Source organism: Pterocles gutturalis, unplaced genomic scaffold (assembly GCF_000699245.1).
Source record: "Pterocles gutturalis isolate BGI_N339 unplaced genomic scaffold, ASM69924v1 scaffold51227, whole genome shotgun sequence".
Taxonomy (NCBI): domain Eukaryota; kingdom Metazoa; phylum Chordata; class Aves; order Pterocliformes; family Pteroclidae; genus Pterocles; species Pterocles gutturalis.
The window spans coordinates 39060-63655 of NW_010114822.1; the positions used below are offsets into that span (position 1 = coordinate 39060).

The following is a 24596-nucleotide window of genomic DNA, read 5'->3' on the forward strand; positions in this document are numbered from 1 at the left end:
TCTGCCAATGCCAAAGATTGAATGGGACAAGAATGAAGTCTTAATTGAACAAACATCCAGTGCACTTAAGATAACCAAGGAGGAAGTATCTAGAAGTGAGGCAAAAACTGAACTTATCCTGCCTGCAGCGGTGAGGGATGATAAAGGCACTTACACTGTGAGAGCTTCCAATCGTCTTGGCACTGCATTTCGCAATGTGCATGTTGAAGTGTATGGTAAGGATCTGGCATTTTAATAAAATGACAGCTAATAAAATGCTTTTGTCTTTTTCTTAATGTAATTCTGTACTTTATTGCTTTCATACAGATCGTCCTTCTCCACCAAGAAATCTTGCTGTTTCTGATATTAAAGCAGAATCATGCTATTTAACATGGGATGCACCCCTTGATAATGGTGGTAGTGAAATTACCCATTACATTATTGAGAAACGTGATGCTAGCAGGAAGAAATCTGAGTGGGAAGAAGTCTCCAAAAGTGCTGTTGAGAGAAGATTTGGGGTAATTTATAAAATATCTTTTTTCTTTTGTATGCATAAAAAATAACAATCGTACACATCTAATGAAAACTGCTACTTGTGCAGATACCTGTGCTCGTGCTCCATTTAGACTACAGAATTACTGGATCAATATTGCCCATCTATGTATATGTGTTTTCCTCATGTGACAAAACAAAAGAAATTGTTCTCTTTTGCTACTTAATCTCAGCTGAGTTTAGAATACATCTACCATTCCATTTACCAGCATTATTCATAGCTTTACCAACTGCAAAAACAAGCATGGTGACATTTTTATTTGCGTTTTGTCCTGTGCATGTGAAATAAGAATATCTCTAGGGCATTACATACACCTGTGTAGTACATAAATATAGGCATGTCAATGAGATTCCAAGACAGAATTTGAAGTGAAAAGCGCTGCATAACTTCAAATAAGTTTATTCTGAAAGTAGCCAAGTATTGATTTAAATCTTGTTTTTCAGGTATGGAATCTTGCAACAAATGAAAAATACCAATTTAGAGTGCGGGCTGTAAACAAATACGGAATAAGCGATGAATGCCTCTCAGAAAAAGTTGTTATTAAGGATCCCTATGGCCTTCCTGGACCTCCTGGAAAGCCAAAAATTTTAGATCGTACCAGATCATCAATGTTGGTGGCTTGGGAGCCTCCTTTGGACAATGGTGGCACCCCAATAACTGGCTATTGGTTGGAGAAGAGAGAGGTGGGAGGTGTCTACTGGTCACGTGTTAACAGGGCTCCGGTAACAAAACCATCCGTAAAAGGTCTAGAGTACAATGTGCTTCGTCTGGCTGAAGGTGTTGAATATCAGTTTAGAGTTATGGCTGAAAATCTTGCTGGAATTGGCCCTCCCAGTGAGCCATCAGATCCTGCCTTAGCAGCAGATCCCATATGTAAGTACATAATTTGTATGAATATTTTTAAGGACTATATCACAACACAACCAAAATGTGATACTATCACTTATACTGTATTTAGTGCAATTAATCCTATGCTTTTTTTTAATTAAACAAAAAATAATATACTGACACAAAGGAGTTTTCTGATTTGCTATTTTTCACAGTTTTAAAAAGAATTAGCTTTAATTTATTTTTTTACCTCCTTTATGAACCTTAAATGGTGATTACACCAATGCAAACATTGCCCAATAAACTTCAGTTCAGAATCAGATTTTTATATTATTGTTTTTCTTTATTGTTAAAGAGTTCAATCTTTATGCTTTGTACCTTAAGTATCCCTTAATAATATATGCAATATATGTTATTAGTTATGCATGTTCTAGGATTATATATTCCATGTATGACAGAAGAAAATAAAAATACTTGCGTTCTTCTAGAAACTATTCAGAAAAATACAGGCAGACACTAACTCTCAGGTAATTCTTACTTGCTCTTGTTTTACAAGTTGTGCCTGGTCCACCATCTTGCCCAGAGGTCAAAGACAAAACCAAATCATCCGTAGCTCTTGCATGGAAGCCGCCACAAAAGGATGGTGGCAGTCCTATAAAAGGGTATATTGTTGAAATGCAAGATGAAGGTAGTACTGACTGGAAGAAAGTGAATGAAGGAGACAAACTCTTTCCTACTTGTGAATGTGTTATTCCCAACTTGAAAGAGCTCAGAAAATACCGATTTAGGGTGAAAGCTGTAAATGCTGCTGGAGAATCAGAACCAAGTCCTGCAACATCTGAAATACCTGTCCAAGATATTCTAGGTAAGTGTTCTGGGAACTAATTTAGGTATTTATACCTAAGTGCCACCTGCTGCTGTGGATGTTCAAGCAGGATGCCAAGGAAGCCAAAGTCAAAACAGAACAAATAATTATGCAAAAATGCAACAAAATGTTGACATACGTTTTTGAAAGTATGATGACTATTATCAGGGCAGGATCCATTAGAAAACTGATGAGCACCTACAGTCATACTAAGGAAATAATATGTACTTTATGAAGAAATGACAACAACCAAGTTTTCTATTTGTATAATTCCCTACTTCTTTTTGCACACTCAACCTTTCTTACATAAACATGCATTCTTCATGTTTGGGTGCGGTTTTAGCTCAGTGAAAATTTACTTTCAGTAGCTCTTAAAATTTACATATTAAAATATTTTTGCAGAAGAACCAGAAATCTTCCTTGATATTGGAGCACAGGATTTCCTCTCCTGTCGTGCTGGCACAACAATTAAAATCCCAGCTGTTATCAAGGGTCGTCCAGTTCCAAAAACGTTTTGGGAGTTTGAAGGAAAAGCAAAGACAACAGCAAAGGCTAGTAAAAGAAAAAGCTTTTTTCTACATGTGTTTCTAGATATTTAAGCCTATCCCCTTTTATGTTTACATTATTTCATTTTTTTTATAGGAGGGAGGTCATAATGTACCTGAAGAAGCTCAGGTAAAGCAAACAATTTTTGTAACTTTAGTATTGTTGCATTTTTCAAGCACAAATATTTAAAGTTGATCTGTAACTTCTCTTTCTTTGTATAATACACAGGTGGAAGGAACTGATACACGTTCAGTGATTATCATCCCTGAGTGCAACAGAAGTCATTCTGGACGATACAGTATTACAGCAAAGAACAAAGCAGGACAAAAAACTGTGCATATCAGAGTCAATGTGCTTGGTATGACTTACATATATCAAAGTATTCAAATACTAGGTTTTAGTCTTATTTTTCTACATACTTATGTAAAATTGTTTCTGTTGTACTTTTACCTTAACAGATGTCCCAGGTCCACCAAAAGACCTAAAAGTAAGTGATATCACAAGAGGTAGTTGTAAACTGTCATGGAAGATGCCAGATGATGATGGTGGAGATAGAATCAGAGGCTATGTTATAGAGAAGAGAACTATTGATGGGAAGGCCTGGACTAAAGTAAATGCAAACTGTGGAAGTACTTCCTTTGTTGTACCTGATCTCATATCTGGCCAAGAGTATTTCTTCCGGGTACGTGCAGAAAACCGTTTTGGTGTTGGCCCTCCTGCAGAAACCATCCAACGGACGACAGCCAGAGATCCAATCCGTAAGTGAAATCAAGGTCAAATAAATTCTTTAAAACCAGATAGTACTGAATAGTGGATTTATTCACATTTCTCTTTTGTTTGTGAAGATCCTCCTGATCCACCTATTAAACTAAAGATTGGCCTTGTAACCAAGAACACAGTGAGCTTGACATGGAAACCACCAAAGAATGACGGTGGAGCTCCAGTTACACATTATAATGTTGAATGTCTCCGCTGGGATCGTACTGGAGAAGTGAAAGAGACTTGGAAGCAATGCAACAGACGTGATGTGGAGGAAACAAAGTTTACTGTTGAGGATCTTGTAGAAGGTGGAGAATATGAATTCAGAGTCAAAGCTGTAAATATAGCAGGTCCTAGTAGGCCTTCAGCCACTGTTGGCCCACTTCTTGTCAAAGACCAGACGTGTAAGTATTAACTGATACCAGTAAATAGATATTCCATTTCAAAATTATGAAGCATTTTTGTATGTTAATTTTTCCAACATTTCATTGTAGGCCCACCATCTATTGAACTCAAAGAATTTATGGAGGTTGAAGAAGGAACAGATGTTAACATTGTGGCCAAGATAAAGGGTGTACCCTTCCCTACATTAACATGGATAAAAGCTTCTCCAAAGAAACCAGATGACAAAACACCCGTGCTGTATGATCAACATGTCAACAAGATTGTTGATGAAGATACTTGCACTTTATTGATTCAACAGTCTCGCAGAAGTGATACAGGCTTATATACTATAACAGCTGTCAATAATCTAGGAACTGCTTCAAAGGAGATGAGACTAAACGTTCTGGGTAGATATCAAGAACTCTGATGTATTGCATAAATTGACAGCATTCATGCGATACTTTAAAAGCATTTGAATTAATTCTTTGTTATAAAAATGTACCTTTTAGGTCGTCCTGGACCTCCAGTGGGACCTATTAAATTTGAATCCATTTCGGCTGATAAAATGACAATATCATGGCTTCCTCCATTAGATGATGGTGGTTCTAAGATTACAAACTATGTTATAGAGAAAAAAGAAGCAAATAGAAGGACATGGGTACCCGTTACTAACGAGCCTAAGGAATGTTTATTCACTGTTCCCAAGTTGATGGAAGGCCATGAATATGTGTTCCGTATTATGGCACAAAACAAATATGGTATTGGAGAACCTTTGGATAGTGAACCAGAAACAGCAAGAAACCTTTTCAGTAAGTAGGAATATGCTTTCAAATTATGTCATTTTCATATGCTGGTATGTGTACAGCATCTGTTAAATACCACTACTACTTTTCTCTCTTCACATAAGTAAATTTTCTAGAGTACCTTGAAGAGTTTTAGTATTAGTAGTTAGTTCTTAAAAGCACATGTAGTACTTAAAAATACTTTTCTCCCCCTTTGTTATATATTAAAATATGATCTCAAATATTTTAAAGTTTTCAATATAAGAATAAGGGGTTTTCTGATAAGATTCAAGTCATTCTGTTGTATTTGAGACATTATTTACCTTATAGATTGGGAAGAGTCAATTTCCTGCCTTCAGGTTTGAAAGAGAAATTAGACACAGTAGGTTTGATGCAGAAGGAATGTTAGGCTGGCAAGAGAAAACCGTTCTTAAAACACCCGAGGTTAGGCTGATCACTAAAATGAGGTACTAATCCAGAAAGCTGAGAAAAACTCATTTTTGACGATTGTTATTTGAAGGAAAGATACTTAGTTTCATGCGAGTATATCTATCTGAATGGGGAGGGGAAGGTAAATGAGTGGAGTCCCATGCAGATAGGTAGCTACCTAATGCAATTGTGACCACATGAGTGCATAGCTCTGTTTTGCACTTTAGCTATCTCCTTTAGCATTTTTTTTTACAAGCTATGTGTGAATTTTTTCCCCAAGCTGTTCCTGGACCTTGTGACAAACCAACAGTTAGCAGTATAACACGTGACTCAATGACCGTAAACTGGGAAGAACCAGAACATGATGGTGGCTCTCCCATTACTGGTTACTGGTTGGAGCGCAAAGAGACATCTGGAAAGAGATGGACCAGAGTTAACCGTGATCCTATCAAACCTATGGCACTGGGGGTTTCATACAAAGTTACAGGTCTTATTGAAGGCTCTGAATATCAGTTCCGTGTTTCAGCTATCAATGCAGCTGGTGTTGGTCCACCAAGCATGCCATCTGATCCAGCAATTGCTAGAGATCCTATTGGTAAATATTTTAGATCCTATTTTTTAATATGAAAATATCCAAATAAGAAAATAGAATATATTGTTATACTGTAATGGTACGATTATATTTTTCAGCTCCACCCGGACCTCCTATTCCAAAAGTTACTGATTGGACAAAGTCTTCTGTAGACTTGGAGTGGACTCCACCACTAAAGGATGGTGGTTCTAGGGTCACTGGCTATATTGTTGAGTATAAAGAGGAAGGAAAAGAAGAATGGGAACGGGTAGGTGGAAAACTATTACAGAATCTACGTTTCCTCTCTCTGTGTGTCTGTCAAAAGAAATCTTTCCAGAAAAAATATTTTTTAGAAATTTTTACTATGCAAGTTATTTTCTAAAAGTTCATATTTTTGTAACATAATTATCTTCATATGTGTAAAATATAAGACCAAATGAAAAGGCAGTAATTGCCCCTCTACAACATCAAGTTAACTTTCCAGTTTCCTAAACTTAGAATTTTTAATTTTCTGTTCAAAGATGTGAGAAAATATGTAGGTAATTTGTGATAAAAAGAACAGAAGACAACACCAGCACAAAAGTAAGTCTCACTGGTGTCAGCCTGTGTAAAATAATTTGCAGCTACTATGTCCCTACATTTTCCTACTTTTTTCAGTAATGCATTACTGAAGTTTTGTCTTTTGAATAATGCATTACTGAAAATTTAACTGATTAATACCTTGGCTATTTTTAGTATCTCCATAAACATTTGGGTGCATTTTAAGTAATGTCTAAGTTTTCTGCATTGTTTCCAGGTAAACAGGCTTCATATTGGAGCTTAAAAAGAACAAAGAATTCCTTTTTTTCTTTTTTTTTTTTGCCACTCTCACTTATCTGAGTTTATCTGTCCAATAACACATGTAGTTCTTCTGAGACCGCAGCCTATTATAATTGCCATAATGTCCTTGTCTGTTAGAGTTGTCAAAAAGGTGACTCTTTGGAACAGCTTGTATATTCTTTTCTTGTATTTCTTTACACAGGTTCTGAAAAATTCTGTGTGAGCTAGATCCATGCTTAAGACTGTCTTGGGCTTGTAAATCTGAAACATCTTTCAAACAGCACAAAGGAACATATGATACCTTGATGTTATCTGATCTTATAATATTTCTTTTCCAGGTAAAAGATAAAGAAATTAGAGGAACTAAGTTTGTTGTGGCAGGATTAAAAGAAGGCTGTTTTTACAAATTTAGAGTTAGAGCAGTGAATGCTGCTGGCATCGGAGAGCCTGGAGAAGTTACAGACATTATTGAAATGAAGGACAGAATTGGTATTTATCATTTACATTTACATTTTTAGTACCTGTAAGCCAAAGTTAGGAAAAAAAAATAATTTTTTTGTCCACCTCCCACAGTGGCTCCTGATATTAATTTGGATGCAAGCGTCAGGGACAGAATTGTTGTTCATGCTGGAGGAGTAATTCGGATTATAGCATATGTCTCAGGAAAACCACCTCCAACAGTGACTTGGAGCAGGGATGACCAAGCTTTACCAGAAGAAGCCAGAATTGAAGAAACAGCTATTAGTTCTTCTTTGGTTATCAAGAATTGCAAAAGGAACCATCAGGGAATATACACTCTTCTTGCTAAAAATGCCGGTGGTGAGCGGAAGAAGACTATTATTGTTGATGTGCTAGGTAAATAGGAAATTCAGTCCTTGTGAACCAGAAAAATTTCATAACATGGAGCATGTATACTTAAATCCTCCATTTCTTCTTTGCTTTCAGATGTGCCAGGCCCAGTTGGAATGCCATTCCTTACTGAGAACCTAACCACTGACTCTTGTAAATTGACATGGTTTACTCCAGAAGATGATGGTGGTTCTCCTATTACTAACTATATAATTGAAAAACGTGAATCTGACCATAGGGCTTGGACTCCAGTAAGCTACACAGTTACAAGACAGAATGCTACTGTTCAAGGACTCACTGAAGGGAAAGCTTACTTTTTCCGAATTGCAGCTGAAAATATAATTGGCATGGGTCCATTCACAGAGACAACAAAAGAGATTGTCATTAGAGATCCAATAAGTAAGTATATTTTCAGGTTTGGATTACTGTCATATGAGATGAATATGCAGAAAAATGTATTTACCATATTTTTTTGTTTATTCACAGCTGTTCCTGACCGTCCAGAAGACCTGGAAGTAAAAGCAGTTACCAAGAACTCTGTTACATTAACTTGGAACCCTCCAAAATATAATGGAGGCTCAGATATCACCATGTACGTTCTAGAGAGCCGTCTCATTGGGAAAGAGAAATTCCACAGAGTTACAAAGGAGAAAATGCTTGATAGGAAATACACTGTAGAAGGCTTGAAAGAGGGTGACACCTATGAGTATCGTGTGAGTGCTTGCAATATTGTGGGGCAAGGCAAGCCATCATTTTGCACAAAACCAATCACATGCAAGGATGAAATTGGTATGTATCTTTTTCACATTTGTTTTGAAAACAGTGATTACATTTACTGTTTCCTTACTTTTTCTTATCAATATTGCTGACATTTGTGGGCATCATGTTTTTTTGTTATCATCTTTCTTTCAGCTCCTCCATCACTTGACCTTGACTTTAGAGACAAGCTTATTGTTCGAGTTGGTGAAGCTTTCAGCCTGACTGGACATTACTCAGGCAAGCCTGCACCAAAGGTTACTTGGCTAAAGGATAATATTGTTGTGAAAGAAAATGACCGTACAAAGATCAAGACAACTCCTACAACTCTTTGCTTGGGGGTACTAAAATCTGTCCGTGAAGACTCAGGCAAATATTGTGTTACTGTAGAGAACAGCACAGGATCAAGAAAAGGATTTTGTCAAGTTAATGTTGTTGGTAGGTTTTACTAAACAACAATATTATATGTGATTTTAGTAGTGATTAGAATTAATTGGATTATATAAAATGTAAATATTAAAATGTGTTCTTACAGTAATTTTATTTACTGCATTCTCATTTATACTGAAATACTATTTATTAATTGTGAGTACATAGTTAACTCTGGCTTAGTTTTTTCAGCATGAATAATTAATGTCTCTACATGCATTTAGAGAATGTCAACACTGTAGAAAATGTCAATCACCAAATACCTTATAAGCATTAAGGAATTAAGTCCTGTGGGTCAAACATGTATTAAAAATGAATAGTCTTTTGGTTTGATTCCTTATTAACACTGTGATGCCAAGTTTCTAGTTTCATAATTGACACTGTTTTATCTATGTTATTATGTGATGTTCATATAAAAGCATGGGTATGCTTTATTTTTTTCTTAAACAGATCGCCCATCACCTCCAGTAGGTCCAGTCATATTTGATGAAGTTCATAAAGATCATATGATAGTTTCCTGGAAACCTCCATTAGACGATGGAGGCAGTGAAATTACAAACTACATTATTGAGAAGAAGGATGCACACAGAGACATGTGGATGCCAGTTACATCTGCCACAATTAAGACAACATGCAAAATTCCTAAGCTGCTTGAAGGAAGAGAATATCAAATTCGAATCTATGCAGAAAATCTTTATGGCATAAGTGATCCTCTCATCTCTGATGAGATGAAAGCCAAGGACCGTTTTCGTATGTTATTCATTTGCTATCTTACTTTGACACTTCAATCTTTACTCAGTTTGCAGTGCTCATAAACTCTTTTTTTTCACCCCAGGTGTTCCTGATGCACCTGAGCAACCAATCATTAAGGATGTTACCAAAGACACTGCAGTAGTGGTATGGAAAAAACCATATGATGGAGGCAAGCCAATAACAAACTATATTGTAGAAAAGAAGGAAACAATGGCTACAAGATGGGTCAGGGTTACCAAAGACCCGATTTTCCCTAGTACTGAGTTCAAAGTACCTGACCTCCTTGAAGGCTGTGAATATGAATTCCGTGTTTCAGCAGAAAATGAAATTGGTGTTGGTGATCCTAGTCCACCCTCAAAGCCAATTTTCGCTAGAGATCCCATTGGTAAAGTATTAAATTTTATTTCTCATTTAAATTTTAATGCACTCTTAATTTCAGTTAGAAAATAATTTTAATAGTTTCCTTTTTTTCCCATTTCTTTTTTTCCCCCTTTTTAAACAGCAAAACCAAGTCCACCTGTTAATCCAGAAGCAGTAGATAAAACTAAAAATTCAGTCGATTTATCTTGGCAACCACCACGCCATGATGGTAATGGCAAGATAATTGGCTACCTTGTTGAGTATCAGAAAGTTGGAGATGAAGAATGGAAAAAGGCTAATCTTACAGCAGATTCTTGTCCTGAAACAAAGTACAAGGTCACTGGCCTTACTGAGGGTTTGACCTATAAGTTCAGGGTCAAGGCAGTCAATGCAGCAGGTGAATCTGAACCAGCCTATGTTCCTGATCCAGTAGAAGTAAAGGACAGACTCGGTGAGTTTAATAAAATCAGCTAAGTTTCCCTAAGAAGATTTTTTTTCTTCATTTTCTAAAAACATATAATTTTGATTGCAGAACCTCCTGAGCTGATACTTGATGCTAATATGGCTCGAGAACAGCATGTAAAAGCTGGAGATACCCTGAGACTTAGTGCTGTTATTAAAGGTGTTCCATTCCCAAAAGTTTCTTGGAAGAAAGAAGATCATGAGGTCTCACCCAAAGCTGATATTGAGGTTACAGGAGTTGGCAGTAAGCTTGAAATTCGTAACACTGTCCATGAAGATGGTGGAATTTACTCCCTGACAGTTGAAAATCCAGCTGGTTCAAAGACAGTTTCAGTAAAAGTTGTTGTCTTAGGTAATATTTTTGATGTTCCTTTTATACTGCATGTTTTTATTCTATAATTCGGGATTGAGAAATGAAGGAATGTCTGAAAATATCAATAAACCAAATTATAAGAAATACACAGTAGAAAAAGGACTAAAAATTATATTAAATATATTAATTTCTCTTGAAATTTACTAAGTTTTGTAAAAAATGCTTTAGTTCTCAAATAAATAACAGCTCCAAATTTTGTCAATATCAGATAAGCCTGGTCCACCCAGAAATCTGCAAGTCAGTGAAGTTAGAAGTGATTCTTGCTATCTCACTTGGATGGAACCAGAAGATGATGGTGGCTCTGTCATTACCAACTATGTGGTGGAAAGGAAAGATGTAGCTTCTGCACAGTGGGTAGCCATCTCATCATCCTCCAAGAAACGGAGTCACTTGGCTAAATATCTGATGGAAGGCACTCAGTATCTCTTCCGAGTTGCAGCTGAGAATCAGTTTGGTAGAGGTCCATATGTGGAAACAGTCAAGCCTATTAAAGCTATAGATCCACTGCGTAAGTGTTTTTCAGTTATATGATTTGTTTTGTTCATATTGTTCTTGGTAATTTTGGAGAGTATCTTGTTTGTACTAATGTGAACAAGGTACACTGCTACCATAGATTGGCCATCCTAGTAACCATTTTGGTTTTGTATTTTAAAAGATCCCCCAGGACCACCAAAGAATCTGCATCATGTAGATGTTGACAAGACTGAAGTTTCCCTTGTTTGGAATCGACCAGATCGTGATGGTGGTGCTGAGATAACTGGATATTTGGTGGAATATCAAGAAGAGGGTGCAGATGAGTGGACAAAGTTCCAGACAGTGCCTATGCTAGACTGTGTTGTTACAGGCCTACAAAAAGGAAAAATATACAAATTCCGTGTGAAAGCTCAGAATATTGTTGGTCTTAGCCTTCCAGATACAACTATACCAATAGAGTGTCAAGAAAAACTAGGTAATTTTTAGGTTTACACGTTGTTTCACTGATTGTCTTTCTTTAAGTGCTTCCCCAAAAAGGTAATTTCCATTTTTCTCTAATTTCAGTACCTCCCTCCGTGGAACTAGATGTGAAGTTAATTGAAGGTCTTGTTGTTAAAGCTGGCACCACAGTGAGACTCCCTGCCATTATGAGAGGTGTGCCAGTTCCCACTGCAAAATGGGCTACTGATGGCACTGAAATTAAAACAGATGGCAGACACAAGATTGAGACTGACAATTATTCAACTGTACTTACCATCAAAGACTGCATAAGAAAAGATACAGGAGAATATCTGCTCACAGTATCTAATGCAGCTGGCAGCAAAACTGTTGCTCTACATCTTACAGTTCTAGATGTTCCTGGTCCACCAACTGGTCCTATTAATATTCTTGAAGTAACACCAGAACATATGGTTATTTCTTGGCGCCCTCCTAAAGATGATGGTGGGAGTCCTATAATAAATTATATTGTTGAGAAGCGTCAATCAAAGAAAGAAACTTGGGGAGTGGTTAGCTCTGGAACAAGCCACACAAAAATTAAAATTCCACGACTGCAGAAAGGCTGTGAATATATTTTCCGTGTTCGGGCAGAAAATAAGATAGGCATTGGTGCACCCCTTGATTCAGAACCAACAGTTGCTAAATATATGTTTGATCCACCATCCCCACCTGGTAAACCAACTGTTTATGATATTACAGAAAATGCTGCAACAGTGTCTTGGACCCTACCAAAATCTGATGGTGGAACTCCAATAACTGGTTATATACTTGAACGTCGGGAAGCATCTGGTAAATGGGTGCGTGTCAATAAGACACCAATACTTGATATGAAATACAGAGTCACTGGTCTCTTTGAAGGCAACACATATGAATTCAGAGTTTTTGCAGAAAACATGGTGGGCTTAAGCAAACCATCTCCAAGCTCTGATCCGATAAAAGCATCACGTCCTATCACTCCTCCTGGACCACCTATAAATCCAAAATTAAAAGATAAAACCAGAGAAACAGCTGATCTTGTGTGGACAAAGCCCCTCAAAGATGGTGGCAGCCCGATTCTAGGATACATTGTGGAATGTCAGAAAACTGGAACTACGCAGTGGAATAGGATTAATAAGGATGAACTCATTAGACAGTGTGCTTTCAGAGTACCTGGGTTAATAGAAGGAAATGAATATAAATTCCGAATAAAAGCTGTCAACATTGTGGGAGAGGGAGAACCAAGAGAACTGGCAGAAACTGTACTTGCAAAGGATATTCTTTCTCCTCCAGAAGTAAGCCTAGATGTGACCTGTCGAGACTTAATTACTGTCCGAGTAGGCCAAACAATCCGTATTACTGGTAAAGTAAAAGGCAGGCCAGATCCTGACATAACATGGTCTAAAGATGGCAAAGTACTAGTCCAAGAAAAGCGTGTTGAAATAGTCCATGATCTACCTAATGTTGAACTGCAAGTGAAAGAAGCCAAAAGATCTGATCATGGGAAATATATAATAGCAGCTAAGAATAGCTGTGGACATGCTCAGGCTTTTGCTGTTGTTAATGTACTTGACAGACCTGGACCATGTCAGAACCTCAAAATAAGCTATGTCACAAAAGATTCTTGTATGATCGCTTGGGAGAGTCCAGTGGATAATGGTGGCTCTGAAATTACAAATTACATAGTAGAGTATCGTCAACCAAACCAGAGGGGATGGTCGATTGTCTCCTCTGACATCACTAAACGATTAGTAAAGGCAAATCTTCAAGAGAACCGTGAATACTTCTTCAGAGTTTGTGCAGAAAACAAAGTAGGTCCAGGTCCTTGCATTGAGACTAAGACTCCCATCCTTGCCATCAATCCTATTGAGAAGCCTGGAGAGCCAGAAAATCTTCACATTGCAGAGAAAGGAAAGACATTTGTATATCTGAAATGGAGAAGGCCAGATTATGATGGTGGAAGTCCCAATTTAAGTTATCATGTTGAGAGAAAACTGAAAGATTCAGATGAATGGGAAAGGGTTCACAAAGGCAGCATTAAGGAAACACACTACATGGTAGATAAATGTGTTGAAAATAAGATCTATCAATTCCGAGTTCAAACCAAGAATGAAGCAGGTGAAAGTGACTGGGTAAGAACAGCTGAAGTTGTTGTGAAGGAAGATCTGCAGAAACCAGTGCTAGACTTGAAGTTAAGTGGGGTGCTAACTGTGAAAGCAGGTGACACAATTAGAATTGAGGCTGGAGTTAGAGGAAAACCACAGCCTGAAGTGGTATGGACAAAAGACAAAGATGCCACAGAACTAACCAGATCTCCAAGAGTCAGTATTGAAACAACTTCTGACACATCTAAGTTTGTTCTCACAAAATCAAGGCGTAGTGATGGTGGGAAATATGTGATTACTGCAACTAACACAGCTGGTAGTTTTGTAGCATATGCTACTGTTATTGTCTTGGATAAGCCAGGTCCTGTAAGAAGCTTGAAAGTCACTGACATTTCAAGTGATAGATGTACAGTTACTTGGGACCCTCCAGAAGATGATGGTGGTTGTGAAATACAGAACTACATCCTGGAAAAATGTGAAAGCAAGCGTATGGTTTGGTCTACATACTCTTCCTCTGTCCTAACAAACTATGCAAATGTGACACGCCTCATTGAAGGTAATGAATATATATTCAGAGTTCGTGCCGAAAATAAAATGGGCACTGGCCCACCAACAGAAACACACCCAATTATTGCAAAAACAAAATATGATAGACCTGGACGCCCTGACCCTCCAGATGTCACAAGAGTTAGCAAAGAAGAGATGACCGTAGTTTGGAATCCACCAGAGTATGATGGTGGCAAATCAATTACAGGATACATTTTAGAGAAGAAAGAAAAACGATCACTAAGATGGGTTCCTGTTACTAAGACTGCAATCCCAGAGAGACGCAAGAAGGTTACTAATCTCATCCCTGGTCATGAATATCAGTTTCGCGTCAGTGCCGAAAATGAAGTTGGACTTGGAGAACCAAGCTTGCCATCAAGGCCTGTAGTAGCAAAAGACCCAATAGGTATCGAACCACTGTATTCTACTGTACTTTGTTTTAATGTTAACAGATTTCTAAATTGCACAACTGTGTTCTTATCTGTACTTTTTATTGTCTTTCAGAACCACCTGGTCCTCCCACAAACTTGAGAGTGGTTGATAGCACAAAGAGTTCCATAACCCTTGGCTGGGGAAAACCAGTGTATGATGGTGGTGCTCCAATTATTGGATATGTTGTGGAAATTAGACCAAAAGTTGAGGGTGCTGATCCTGAAGCAGGATGGAAACGATGCAATGTTGCTGCCCAAGTTATTCATACAGAATTTACAGCCACTACTCTGGATGAGAACCAATTATACGAGTTTAGAGTTTCTGCCCAAAACCAGGTTGGCCTTGGCAGACCAGCTGAACTGAAAGAAGCTGTGTCTCCCAAAGAAATACTTGGTGAGTTTTCTCATCTTCTTTATGAGTATTTACATACAATCTTTGTTTGCTCTGTTTTTATTTTATTTAGTGTGGCTAAACTTTGCATTTTATTTCTTTAATTTTGTCTTTCAGAACCTCCAGAGATTGAGTTGGATGCAAGCATGAGAAAGTTAGTCACCGTCAGGGCAGGATGCCCTATTAGACTTTTTGCTATTGTTAGGGGTCGCCCAGCACCAAAAGTCACCTGGAGGAGAATGGGTGTTGATAACGTTATCAGAAAAGGACAAGTTGATCTGGTTGACACTATGGCCTTCTGTGTCATCCCCGATTCAACGCGTGATGACTCAGGCAAATATTCATTGACACTTGTTAATGCAGCTGGAGAAAAGGCTGTATTTGTGAACGTCAGAGTCCTGGGTAAGTAATGAAAGAAATATGTCTAGACAATTTTTAAACTACATTGAATGTTCATTGCAGGAATTTTTATGACCCCCAGGTGCTACAGTTTTTTGTGCACAACTGTATCAGCTAACACTAACTCCCCCTGTTAGCCCCATTTAATTTTAACTTACTAAAGAGGAAAAGACTAGCATAAATTGAAATTTCTTTATAGATACTCCCGGACCCGTGTCGGACTTCAAGGTTTCAGATGTCACCAAGATGTCATGCCATCTTTCATGGGCACCTCCAGAGAATGATGGCGGTAGCCCAGTGACTCATTACATCCTGCAGAAACGCGAGGCTGACAGGAAGACCTGGGGAACCGTCAGCGCAGAACTAAAGAAAACTAGTTTCCAAATAGCTAACCTTGTACCTGGAAATGAATATTTCTTTAGAGTAACAGCAGTAAATGAATATGGGTCAGGTGTCCCAAGTGACATACCAAAACCAGTTCTAGCAACAGATCCCCTAAGTAAGTATGTCTTTATGCACATTTGAAGCTTTTCTCTAATTCTAATAAGATTTTGCATTTTTTGAAGGTTGGTGTTTCTAAATTGGCCGATGCTACTAACTACTCAATGATAAACATAAATATTTCTGTCAGTTTCTTTCAAATAATATCTATGAATATAGTACCTTTGCAATCATTAAGAATTTTGCTCTTTTCCATATTGTCCTTGTTGAGTTAGCATGGATAGCATCCAATTCAACAAGCATTCGATAGTCAGAAAATCTTGTAAATTCAGTGTTTAATGTGTTTCTTTTTTTTTCCCCCTCAAAGGTGAACCTGATCCACCACGAAAACTTGAAGTCACTGAAATTACGAAGAATAGTGCTACTTTAGGCTGGCTGCCACCACTGCGTGATGGAGGCTCTAAAGTTGATGGGTACATTGTTAGCTACAGAGAAGATGACCAACCAGCGGATCGCTGGACAGAATATTCAGTTGTTAAAGATCTCTCCATTGTTGTCGCCGGTCTGAAAGAAGGAAAAAAGTACAAGTTTAGAGTGGCAGCTAGAAATGCTGTAGGAGTAAGTTTGCCAAGAGAAGCTGAAGGAGTGTTTGAAATTAAAGAACAACTCAGTAAGTAACATTTTAAATACTACCTATGTTGTAGTATTCTGCTTTAATAATTAGATCACCAAGATTTCTAGTTCTTTAAGTAAGTCCCAGAAAGACATATACTTTATGAAGTCCCCTGAAGGATTATGGTTAACAGTATTAAATATTTTGAGAGGTCAGAAAGGATGACAGCTGACCACTGCTTCAGAATTCTTAAAGGATTTATCAGGCATGGTTTCAGTTGGAACCAGAAGATAGGAACTAAGAGGAAATAATAAATACTTTCAATGAAATTAAAAAGAAAAAGAGTCAGAGTGGTAGTCTGAGAGATAAAAGGGGCCAAAAATGGGAACTGTTTTAAGATAAGAGAAAACAAGTTGTTTATATTGTTGAGTTGGTTGAGAATGCAAAGCAAAAGGCAGGGAGGACAAGTTGGCCTAATGAAGGTGGTAGGGTCCCTGAGGCACAGGAAGACATAGGGGTGAGGGGTAGATGAGAAGAACCTTATTCATTTGTGACATGGAAAGAGGAAGAGAGAGGTACAGGAGCAAAAGAGAATGAAAACAAGCCAATGTCAGGAAAAAAAAGTACATCAAACATACTGCCCGGTTTCTTTAAGAAGAAATCAGAAAGATTTTGTGAAAAGAAGACAAAATAATCCAAGGGTAGAAGAAGATTGACTGTAGAAATGGGTCTAGTTCAGCAAAAACTTCAGTCTTTCTTTTCTCCTCTTTCATGTTTGTTTTGTAGAAAGTCAGCAATAAGTGAGTAATGACAAGTTCCAGATATAAAGAGGAATTATGTGTCATGCATTAGTAGTGCATAAGTGTCTACATAAACATGCAAGAAGGCAATCCAAACTCAAAAATATTATCTTATAAACAGTATAAGAATGTAAAAATAAGACTGGAATAGATATGGCCCACTGCAGAATCTCTAGTTGTCCATAAGTGGAACCTAAATTTAAAATTATCAAGTCATTCCTACTCGTGATTCCACTTGAGAGAGAAGCAGAGTACTTTCACATGAAAACATAAGAAAAAGTAAATTAATATGTCACAGAAGTTGAATTTACATGTCTGTGTGTGATTTTTTTTCCAGTCCCACCTAAGATCCTTATGCCTGATCACGTTCACATTAAAGCTGGAAAGAAACTGAGAATTGAAGCTCATGTATATGGGAAGCCTCAGCCAGTCTGTAAATGGTTGAAAGGAGCTCAAGATGTAGTTATATCCAGTCGCCTTGCTGTGCATAAAGCAGAAAAGTCTTCTGTTCTTATCATTAAGGATGTGACTAGAAAAGATTCTGACTTTTACACTCTTACTGCAGAAAATAGCTCTGGTACTGATACTCAGAAAATCAGAGTGATAGTCATGGGTATGTTCCATTTGATTATTTTTAAACCCAGCTTTGTACAAAACTAGTTTTAGTATATTCCAGTGGTTGCCATTTTCTTTCATCCCTTTTTTTCTTAATATACTTTTTTGTGCAGATAAACCAGGTCCACCACAGCCTCCATTTGAAATTTCTGAAATAGATGCTGATGCTTGCACTCTTGCATGGCATATACCTCTCGAAGATGGTGGCAGTAATATTACAAACTATGTAGTGGAGAAATGTGATGTAAGCCGAGGAGACTGGGTAACAGCTTTAGCTTCTGTCACAAAGACAAGCTGCAGAATTGGAAAACTGATTCCTGGAGAAGAGTATATGTTCCGCGTTCGTGCTGAAAATCGTTTTGGGATTTCTGAGCCACTTAATTCTGACAAGATGATTGCAAGGTTCCCATTTGGTATGTCAGTTTTTGATAGCAGCTTTTTAGTCCTTCTAGTAAGAAAGCACGTGATTGATATCCATATTTGTATTTCTTTCTAGATGTTCCTAGTGAACCAAAGAATGCACGTATTACCAAGGTCAATAAGGACTGCATTTTTGTTGCCTGGGATAAACCAGATAGTGATGGAGGCAGTCCAATCACTGGTTATCTCATTGAGCGCAAAGAAAGGAACAGTTTACTGTGGGTGAAAGCTAATGACACAGCTGTGCGCTCTACAGAATACCCTTGTGTGGGGCTCATTGAAGGTCTTGAGTATACTTTCAGAATTTATGCATTGAACAGAGCTGGAGCAAGTAAACCTAGTAAACCAACCGAGTTTGTCACAGCAAGAACACCAGTTGGTAAGCCAAACATACCAATAATTTGCAACAGACTACTGTTTTTATGGTCATTTTCAATACATCTGCAATTCTTTATGAACTTCAGTTTGCCCTTATGTCTGTGTAGATATGATGAAAACAGGATCCAGCACCTTTAAAGCCATTTTTTAATATGTTAGCTTTTTGGCAAAACAGACTAAAACATGATCTTATTTGCCTTAGATCCCCCTGGAAAACCTGAAGTTATTGATGTCACTAAGAGTACTGTATCACTGGTATGGACAAGACCAAAACATGATGGTGGTAGCAAACTTATTGGCTACTTTGTTGAAGCTTGCAAATTACCTGGTGATAAGTGGGTTCGGTGCAATACAACTCCACATCAAATACCCCTAGAAGAGTACACTGCTACTGATTTGGAAGAAAATGCTCAATATCAATTTAGAGCAATTGCCAAGACAGCAGTTAACATTAGCCGACCTTCAGAACCTTCTGATCCAGTGACCATTCATCCAGAAAATGGTAAGAAATGTAAAAGCTTTTAAGATCTGTGCATATTGAACTAACACTCATGTGAAGAGTGAGATGTTTATCTCGTATGGGATTGTTTAACTCTTGGGCTCTTTCCTTTCAGTTCCCCCCAGAATAGAGTTGGATCTGTCAATGCAATCACAGCTTACAGTAAAAGCTGGAACTAATGTGCATCTGGAAGCAAATGTATATGGCAAGCCCATGCCGACAATCACCTGGAAGAAAGAAGGAGAAGTTTTAAAGCCATCTGAAGGTGTTAAGATCACCACTAAGAGAAATCTTGCTACAGTTGAGTTGTTCAGTGTTAATAGGAAGCAAACAGGAGACTATACTATTACTGCTGAAAATGCAAGTGGATCAAAGTCAGCAACCATTAAGCTTAAAGTACTTGGTAAGCTAAAGACTGTCTTCCAGTAAATACATTTACAGTTAAATGATACAGCAAGAGATACAGCTATAACAATGTGATGTTAATTCTTCTAGATAAGCCTGGTCCACCTGCGTCCGTTAAAATCAAACATATGTATGCAGATCATGCAATGCTTTCTTGGGAGCCTCCTCTGGAAGATGGAGGTTCAGAAATTACTAACTACATTGTAGACAAGCGTGAAACAAGCAGACCAAACTGGGCCCAAGTCAGTGCCAATGTACCCATTACAAGCTGCACAGTGGAGAAACTAATAGAAGGACATGAGTACCAGTTCCGCATATGTGCTGAAAATAAATATGGTGTTGGAGACCCTATCTTCACTGAACCAGCAGTTGCTAAGAATCCGTATGGTAAGTGCTTTGTTGGATAGCTTCACTAGTCACTGTTGTTTTTTTTTTTTTTTTGTGTGTACACTTATGAATGTGAACATAACTTTCAAATAAATCTTCACAGATGTACCTGGACCTTGTGATCCGCCTGTAATTAGCAATGTAACGAAGGACTTTATGACTGTTAGCTGGAAGCCACCAGCTAGTGATGGTGGATCCCCAATAACTGGCTATATACTTGAGAAGCGTGAAACTAAGGCTCTTAACTGGACAAAGGTAAACAGAAAGCCTGTAATTGAAAGAACTGTTAAGGCTACTGGACTCCAAGAAGGAACAGAATATGAGTTCCGGGTGATAGCGTTGAATAAGGCCGGACCTGGCAAGCCTAGCGCACCATCTAAAGCAGTGTATGCTCGTGATCCTCAATGTAAGCTAAAAGTTTCAGATATTTTCCATGGTTATTTCCAAATACTTTTGTACAGCATTTGGTATGATAACTTTATGTTATTTTAATTCTCAGATCCTCCTGGCCCACCTGCTTTCCCAAAAGTGGTTGATACTACTCGTAATTCAATAAGCCTGTCATGGAGCAAGCCAGCATATGATGGAGGAAGCCCTATTATTGGTTATCTAGTGGAAGCAAAAAGAGCTGACACAGACAACTGGGTCAGATGCAATCTACCCAAGAACTTACAGGCTACACAATTTGTGGTAACAGGGCTGATAGAAGATACAGAGTACCAGTTCCGCGTTTATGCTGTCAATAAGATTGGATACAGTGATCCAAGTGATGTGCCTGATAAACACACTGCCAAAGACATTTTAAGTATGTTTACTGAAAACAAATTACTTTGTTGACTTTTGCTTTAATTCATGGAATGGGTTCCAAAGACAGGGTTTGTCACAAATCACAGAAGCAGATTAATTTGGAATGTGTCATTTCTCAGAAAACATAGGCTAAAAGCAGATAATTTGTAAGAGAACAGGGCAGTTAGGAACTGAGTAGTCTCTGACTGGTGTCTGCTTTTTTCATTTGTATGCTAGATACTCTTCTGCTTCCTGTTTTGGGTCTTCAGTAATTTTTTCTTTAATCCTAAAATTAGACTTTTCAGATCTCTCTTCTATTCTTAAAACTTTCAGTCTTCTTTATATCTTGTAAATAAGTTGGAGCCAAGATTACTATACTAAGCATCTGTGTGCCACACTAATTGCATGACACTTGTTCCTTAAAAGCCATGCTGGTTTCTGTATGCATTTTGCTGTATGTACAACAGCACTGATTCACAGAAGTGTCTTAGTTCAAGACAAGCAGTAGTCAAAGACAAGTCCAGGAGGCTTTGAAAGTCCTTTGAGTTCTAGAGGAACTAGGAGATTTCTTCATATAAGTAATGTTAATGGTGGAAAAGGCAGAAAAAAAAAGGAAGTGAAATCAGTGCAAAAGAATGCCAGGTTTGCAAATGATCTTGAAATGGAAGTCAGGACACTAACTCACTAACATCATCACAGGCACAAGAACAAGTTGGTTAATCTAGTGTGATGCCAGTAAAGAGGGACTTTTTCTCACAGTAATTTTAGTGATCGTCTTAAAGATGATGTTTTAATTGCATGGTTTTTGTTAAACACACAGTTCCTCCTGAAGGAGAACTTGATGCAGAACTAAGGAAAGTCCTCGTGTTGCGTGCTGGAGTCACAATGAGACTTTATGTGCCAGTAAGAGGACGTCCACCTCCAAAGATTACGTGGTCTAAAGTGGGTGCCAACCTAAGAGATAGACAAGGATTAGACATCAAGTCAACTGATTTTGATACCTTCCTGCGCTGTGAAAATGTAAACAAATATGATGCTGGAAAATACGTCCTTAGTCTGGAGAACAGCTGTGGCAAAAAGGCATACACCATTGTTGTAAAAGTACTTGGTAAGCATCAGGGTTTTCCCCATTATATTTGTTGACTTTTTAACTGATAATGTATTTTGCTTACTAAATCAAATGTGGGGCTATTGCATTTATCTAGATACTCCAGGCCCTCCAATTAACCTGATTGTAAAGGAAGCATCTAAGGATTCTGCCTTCATCACATGGGAACCTCCACTAATTGATGGTGGAAGTCCAATCAAAAATTATGTTGTTGAAAAACGTGATGCAGAAAGAAAGTCATGGTCCACAGTAACAACAGAATGTCCGAAGACAAGCTGCAGGATAACTAACTTAGAAGAAGGCAAATCTTACTTCTTCAGGGTTTTTGCTGAAAATGAATATGGTATTGGTGACCCCTGTGAAACTCGTGATGCTGTTAAAGCTTCTGGTAAGAAAAATTAATCCATTTCACCTATTTTGGTATTCAAGTAATTTTTATTTGTAGCTTGAGTGGATGGTTACTATGCATTTCTTCCTTCTAGAAACACCTGGGCCAGTTGTGGATCTAAAAGCTTCAGCTGTAACAAAATCATCATGCAATTTAGCATGGAAAAAACCTATCAGTGATGGTGGAAGCCGTATTTTTGCATATGTTGTTGAGGTCCTGATTGGTGAAGATAAATGGCAAGAAGTCATGCGAGCAAAGAACCTCCATTTTTCAATGAGAGACCTTAAAGAAGGACAAGAATACACTTTCAGAGTGAGAGCCCAAAATGATGCTGGATATGGAACTCCAAAAGAGCTCACTATTGTGGCAAGAGATGATGTTGGTAAGAAGCAACTTAAGATCATTAATTCAATGCTTCACTTACCCAAATTACACTCATTTTATGCTTAGTACCATTACTAAGCATACATACAAACCAGATGCCTTTAAAACAGCATCTTAATTTTATCACAGAGTTTATGCATAGTGTAATAATTGGTTTCTTTTATTTTTACAGTGGCACCTGATCTTGATTTAAGAGATCTACCTGATTTGTGCTATAAAGCTAAAGAGGGTAGCAATTTCCGTCTTAAAATCCCAATTAAAGGCAAGCCTGTCCCAACTGTAACTTGGAAGAAAGGTGAAGATCAGGCACTTGCTGAGAGTGGAAGAGTTGCATTTGAATCTACAGCAGTTAACACCACACTTGTAGTACATGACTGCCAGAAAGCTGATGCTGGAAAATACACAATAACTTTGAAGAATATTGTTGGCAGCAAGGAAGGCACTATTTCTGTGAAAGTTGTTGGCAAACCTGGCATACCAACAGGTCCAGTGAAGTTTGAAGAAGTCACAGCCGATGCCATAACCTTAAAGTGGGGCCCTCCAAAAGATGATGGTGGTTCAGAAATCACTAACTACGTCCTAGAGAAGAGAGATAATGTAAGCAATAAGTGGGTGACTTGTGCCTCTGCAGTCCAGAAAACCACATTTAGAGTTACAAGACTTCATGAAGGAAATGAATATACATTCAGGATCAGGGCTGAAAATAAATATGGAGTAGGTGAAGGTCTTAAATCTGACCCTGTCATTGCAAAACATCCATTTGGTAAGTATCCATTATAATTTTCAAAACAGAAAAAAATGGTTTAGGGGTGATATTTACTTTTAAGGTTACTGCATTTTTTAATATTGTTTAGATGTGCCAGATGCTCCTCCACCGCCCAATATTGTTGATGTTCGACATGAATCTGTAGCTTTAACTTGGACTGATCCCAGAAGAACTGGAGGCTCCCCAATCACAGGTATGTCCCCAAAAGCCTCCCTAGTATTTCCTTCTCTCTTTCACAGGGTAAGATAAAGCAGATGTTTATGCTTTAAATTGAATTATTGACTGACTGATTGATTGATTGATTTCACTGTTTTACTTCCTACTCTTTATAATGATTAAAAAAAAAACCAAAACAAAACACCAAAACTTATAAGTCAAGAAAAGATGAGAAAATATTTTTGCACAGATCCAAAATATCTAAAAAAGAAAAAAAAAAACTCACCTATGTGTGACATTACTTGGGTCTATAAAATAAGCAATTTACATTTACAAACATCATTGCAATTTCATACATCTGTAATGTACGTCGACATCCATTTCTTAATCTGGTTTTCAGTGTTCCTCTTGCACAATGCTTAAGTGACATGCCATACAGGCAGTATGATGTTTCACAATGCCATGAGAAATGAAGATTTCTAGAAAACTCCTCATATTTTCATCTCACCATTTATCTTCTAGGTTATCACATTGAAGTAAAAGAAAGAAATAGTCTTCTGTGGAAGAGAGCAAACAAAACGCCAATAAGAATGAAAGATTTCAGAGTGACAGGGTTAACTGAAGGTCTGGAATATGAATTCAGAGTAATGGCAATCAATATGGCTGGTGTAGGTAAACCAAGTCTGCCATCTGAACCAGTTGTGGCACTTGATCCTATTGGTAAGTCATCAGGAGAATAAAAAGGAAAATTATGAAATTCGAAATAACTTTTGTTTGACCACTATTTATTATTTTTCGACCTAGATCCCCCTGGGAAACCGGAAGTTATCAATGTAACTAGGAACTCAGTAACACTCATTTGGACAGAACCAAAATATGATGGTGGACATAAGTTAACTGGCTATATTGTAGAAAAGCGTGATTTGCCCTCCAAGACCTGGACAAAAGCTAATCACGTGAATGTTCCAGACTGTGCATTTACTGTAACTGACCTCACTGAAGGCTCCAAATATGAGTTCAGAATTAGAGCAAAGAACACTGCTGGAGCTATCAGTGCTCCATCTGAATCCACAGGAACCATAATATGCAAGGATGAGTATGGTATGTAGGTGGCATTAAAAATATAGAATTTT

General features: G+C 37.8%; 1 protein-coding gene across 1 annotated transcript in view; it reads left to right on the forward strand.

Moving 5' to 3' along the window:
• LOC104462808 (titin-like) overlaps positions 1-24596 on the forward strand; it is a 110036-nt gene that overhangs the window by 38378 nt on the left and 47062 nt on the right. Inside the window, 44 exon segments of the mRNA XM_010074919.1 lie at positions 1-215; positions 307-497; positions 976-1405; positions 1917-2225; positions 2628-2776; positions 2868-2900; positions 3000-3129; positions 3230-3529; positions 3617-3934; positions 4025-4321; positions 4424-4723; positions 5406-5720; positions 5816-5964; positions 6854-7004; positions 7089-7370; positions 7461-7763; positions 7851-8153; positions 8277-8558; positions 9000-9299; positions 9385-9687; positions 9805-10113; positions 10195-10476; positions 10706-11005; positions 11153-11446; positions 11536-14502; positions 14601-14921; positions 15036-15320; positions 15517-15816; positions 16126-16428; positions 17509-17784; positions 17900-18199; positions 18283-18585; positions 18787-19086; positions 19199-19486; positions 19579-19875; positions 19979-20281; positions 20375-20680; positions 21482-21769; positions 21867-22157; positions 22252-22539; positions 22714-23304; positions 23396-23500; positions 23986-24183; positions 24268-24564. The exon segment at positions 1-215 is cut by the window's left edge and continues 112 nt beyond it. Of these exon segments, the coding sequence (XP_010073221.1) occupies positions 1-215; positions 307-497; positions 976-1405; positions 1917-2225; positions 2628-2776; positions 2868-2900; positions 3000-3129; positions 3230-3529; positions 3617-3934; positions 4025-4321; positions 4424-4723; positions 5406-5720; positions 5816-5964; positions 6854-7004; positions 7089-7370; positions 7461-7763; positions 7851-8153; positions 8277-8558; positions 9000-9299; positions 9385-9687; positions 9805-10113; positions 10195-10476; positions 10706-11005; positions 11153-11446; positions 11536-14502; positions 14601-14921; positions 15036-15320; positions 15517-15816; positions 16126-16428; positions 17509-17784; positions 17900-18199; positions 18283-18585; positions 18787-19086; positions 19199-19486; positions 19579-19875; positions 19979-20281; positions 20375-20680; positions 21482-21769; positions 21867-22157; positions 22252-22539; positions 22714-23304; positions 23396-23500; positions 23986-24183; positions 24268-24564 (14852 nt within the window).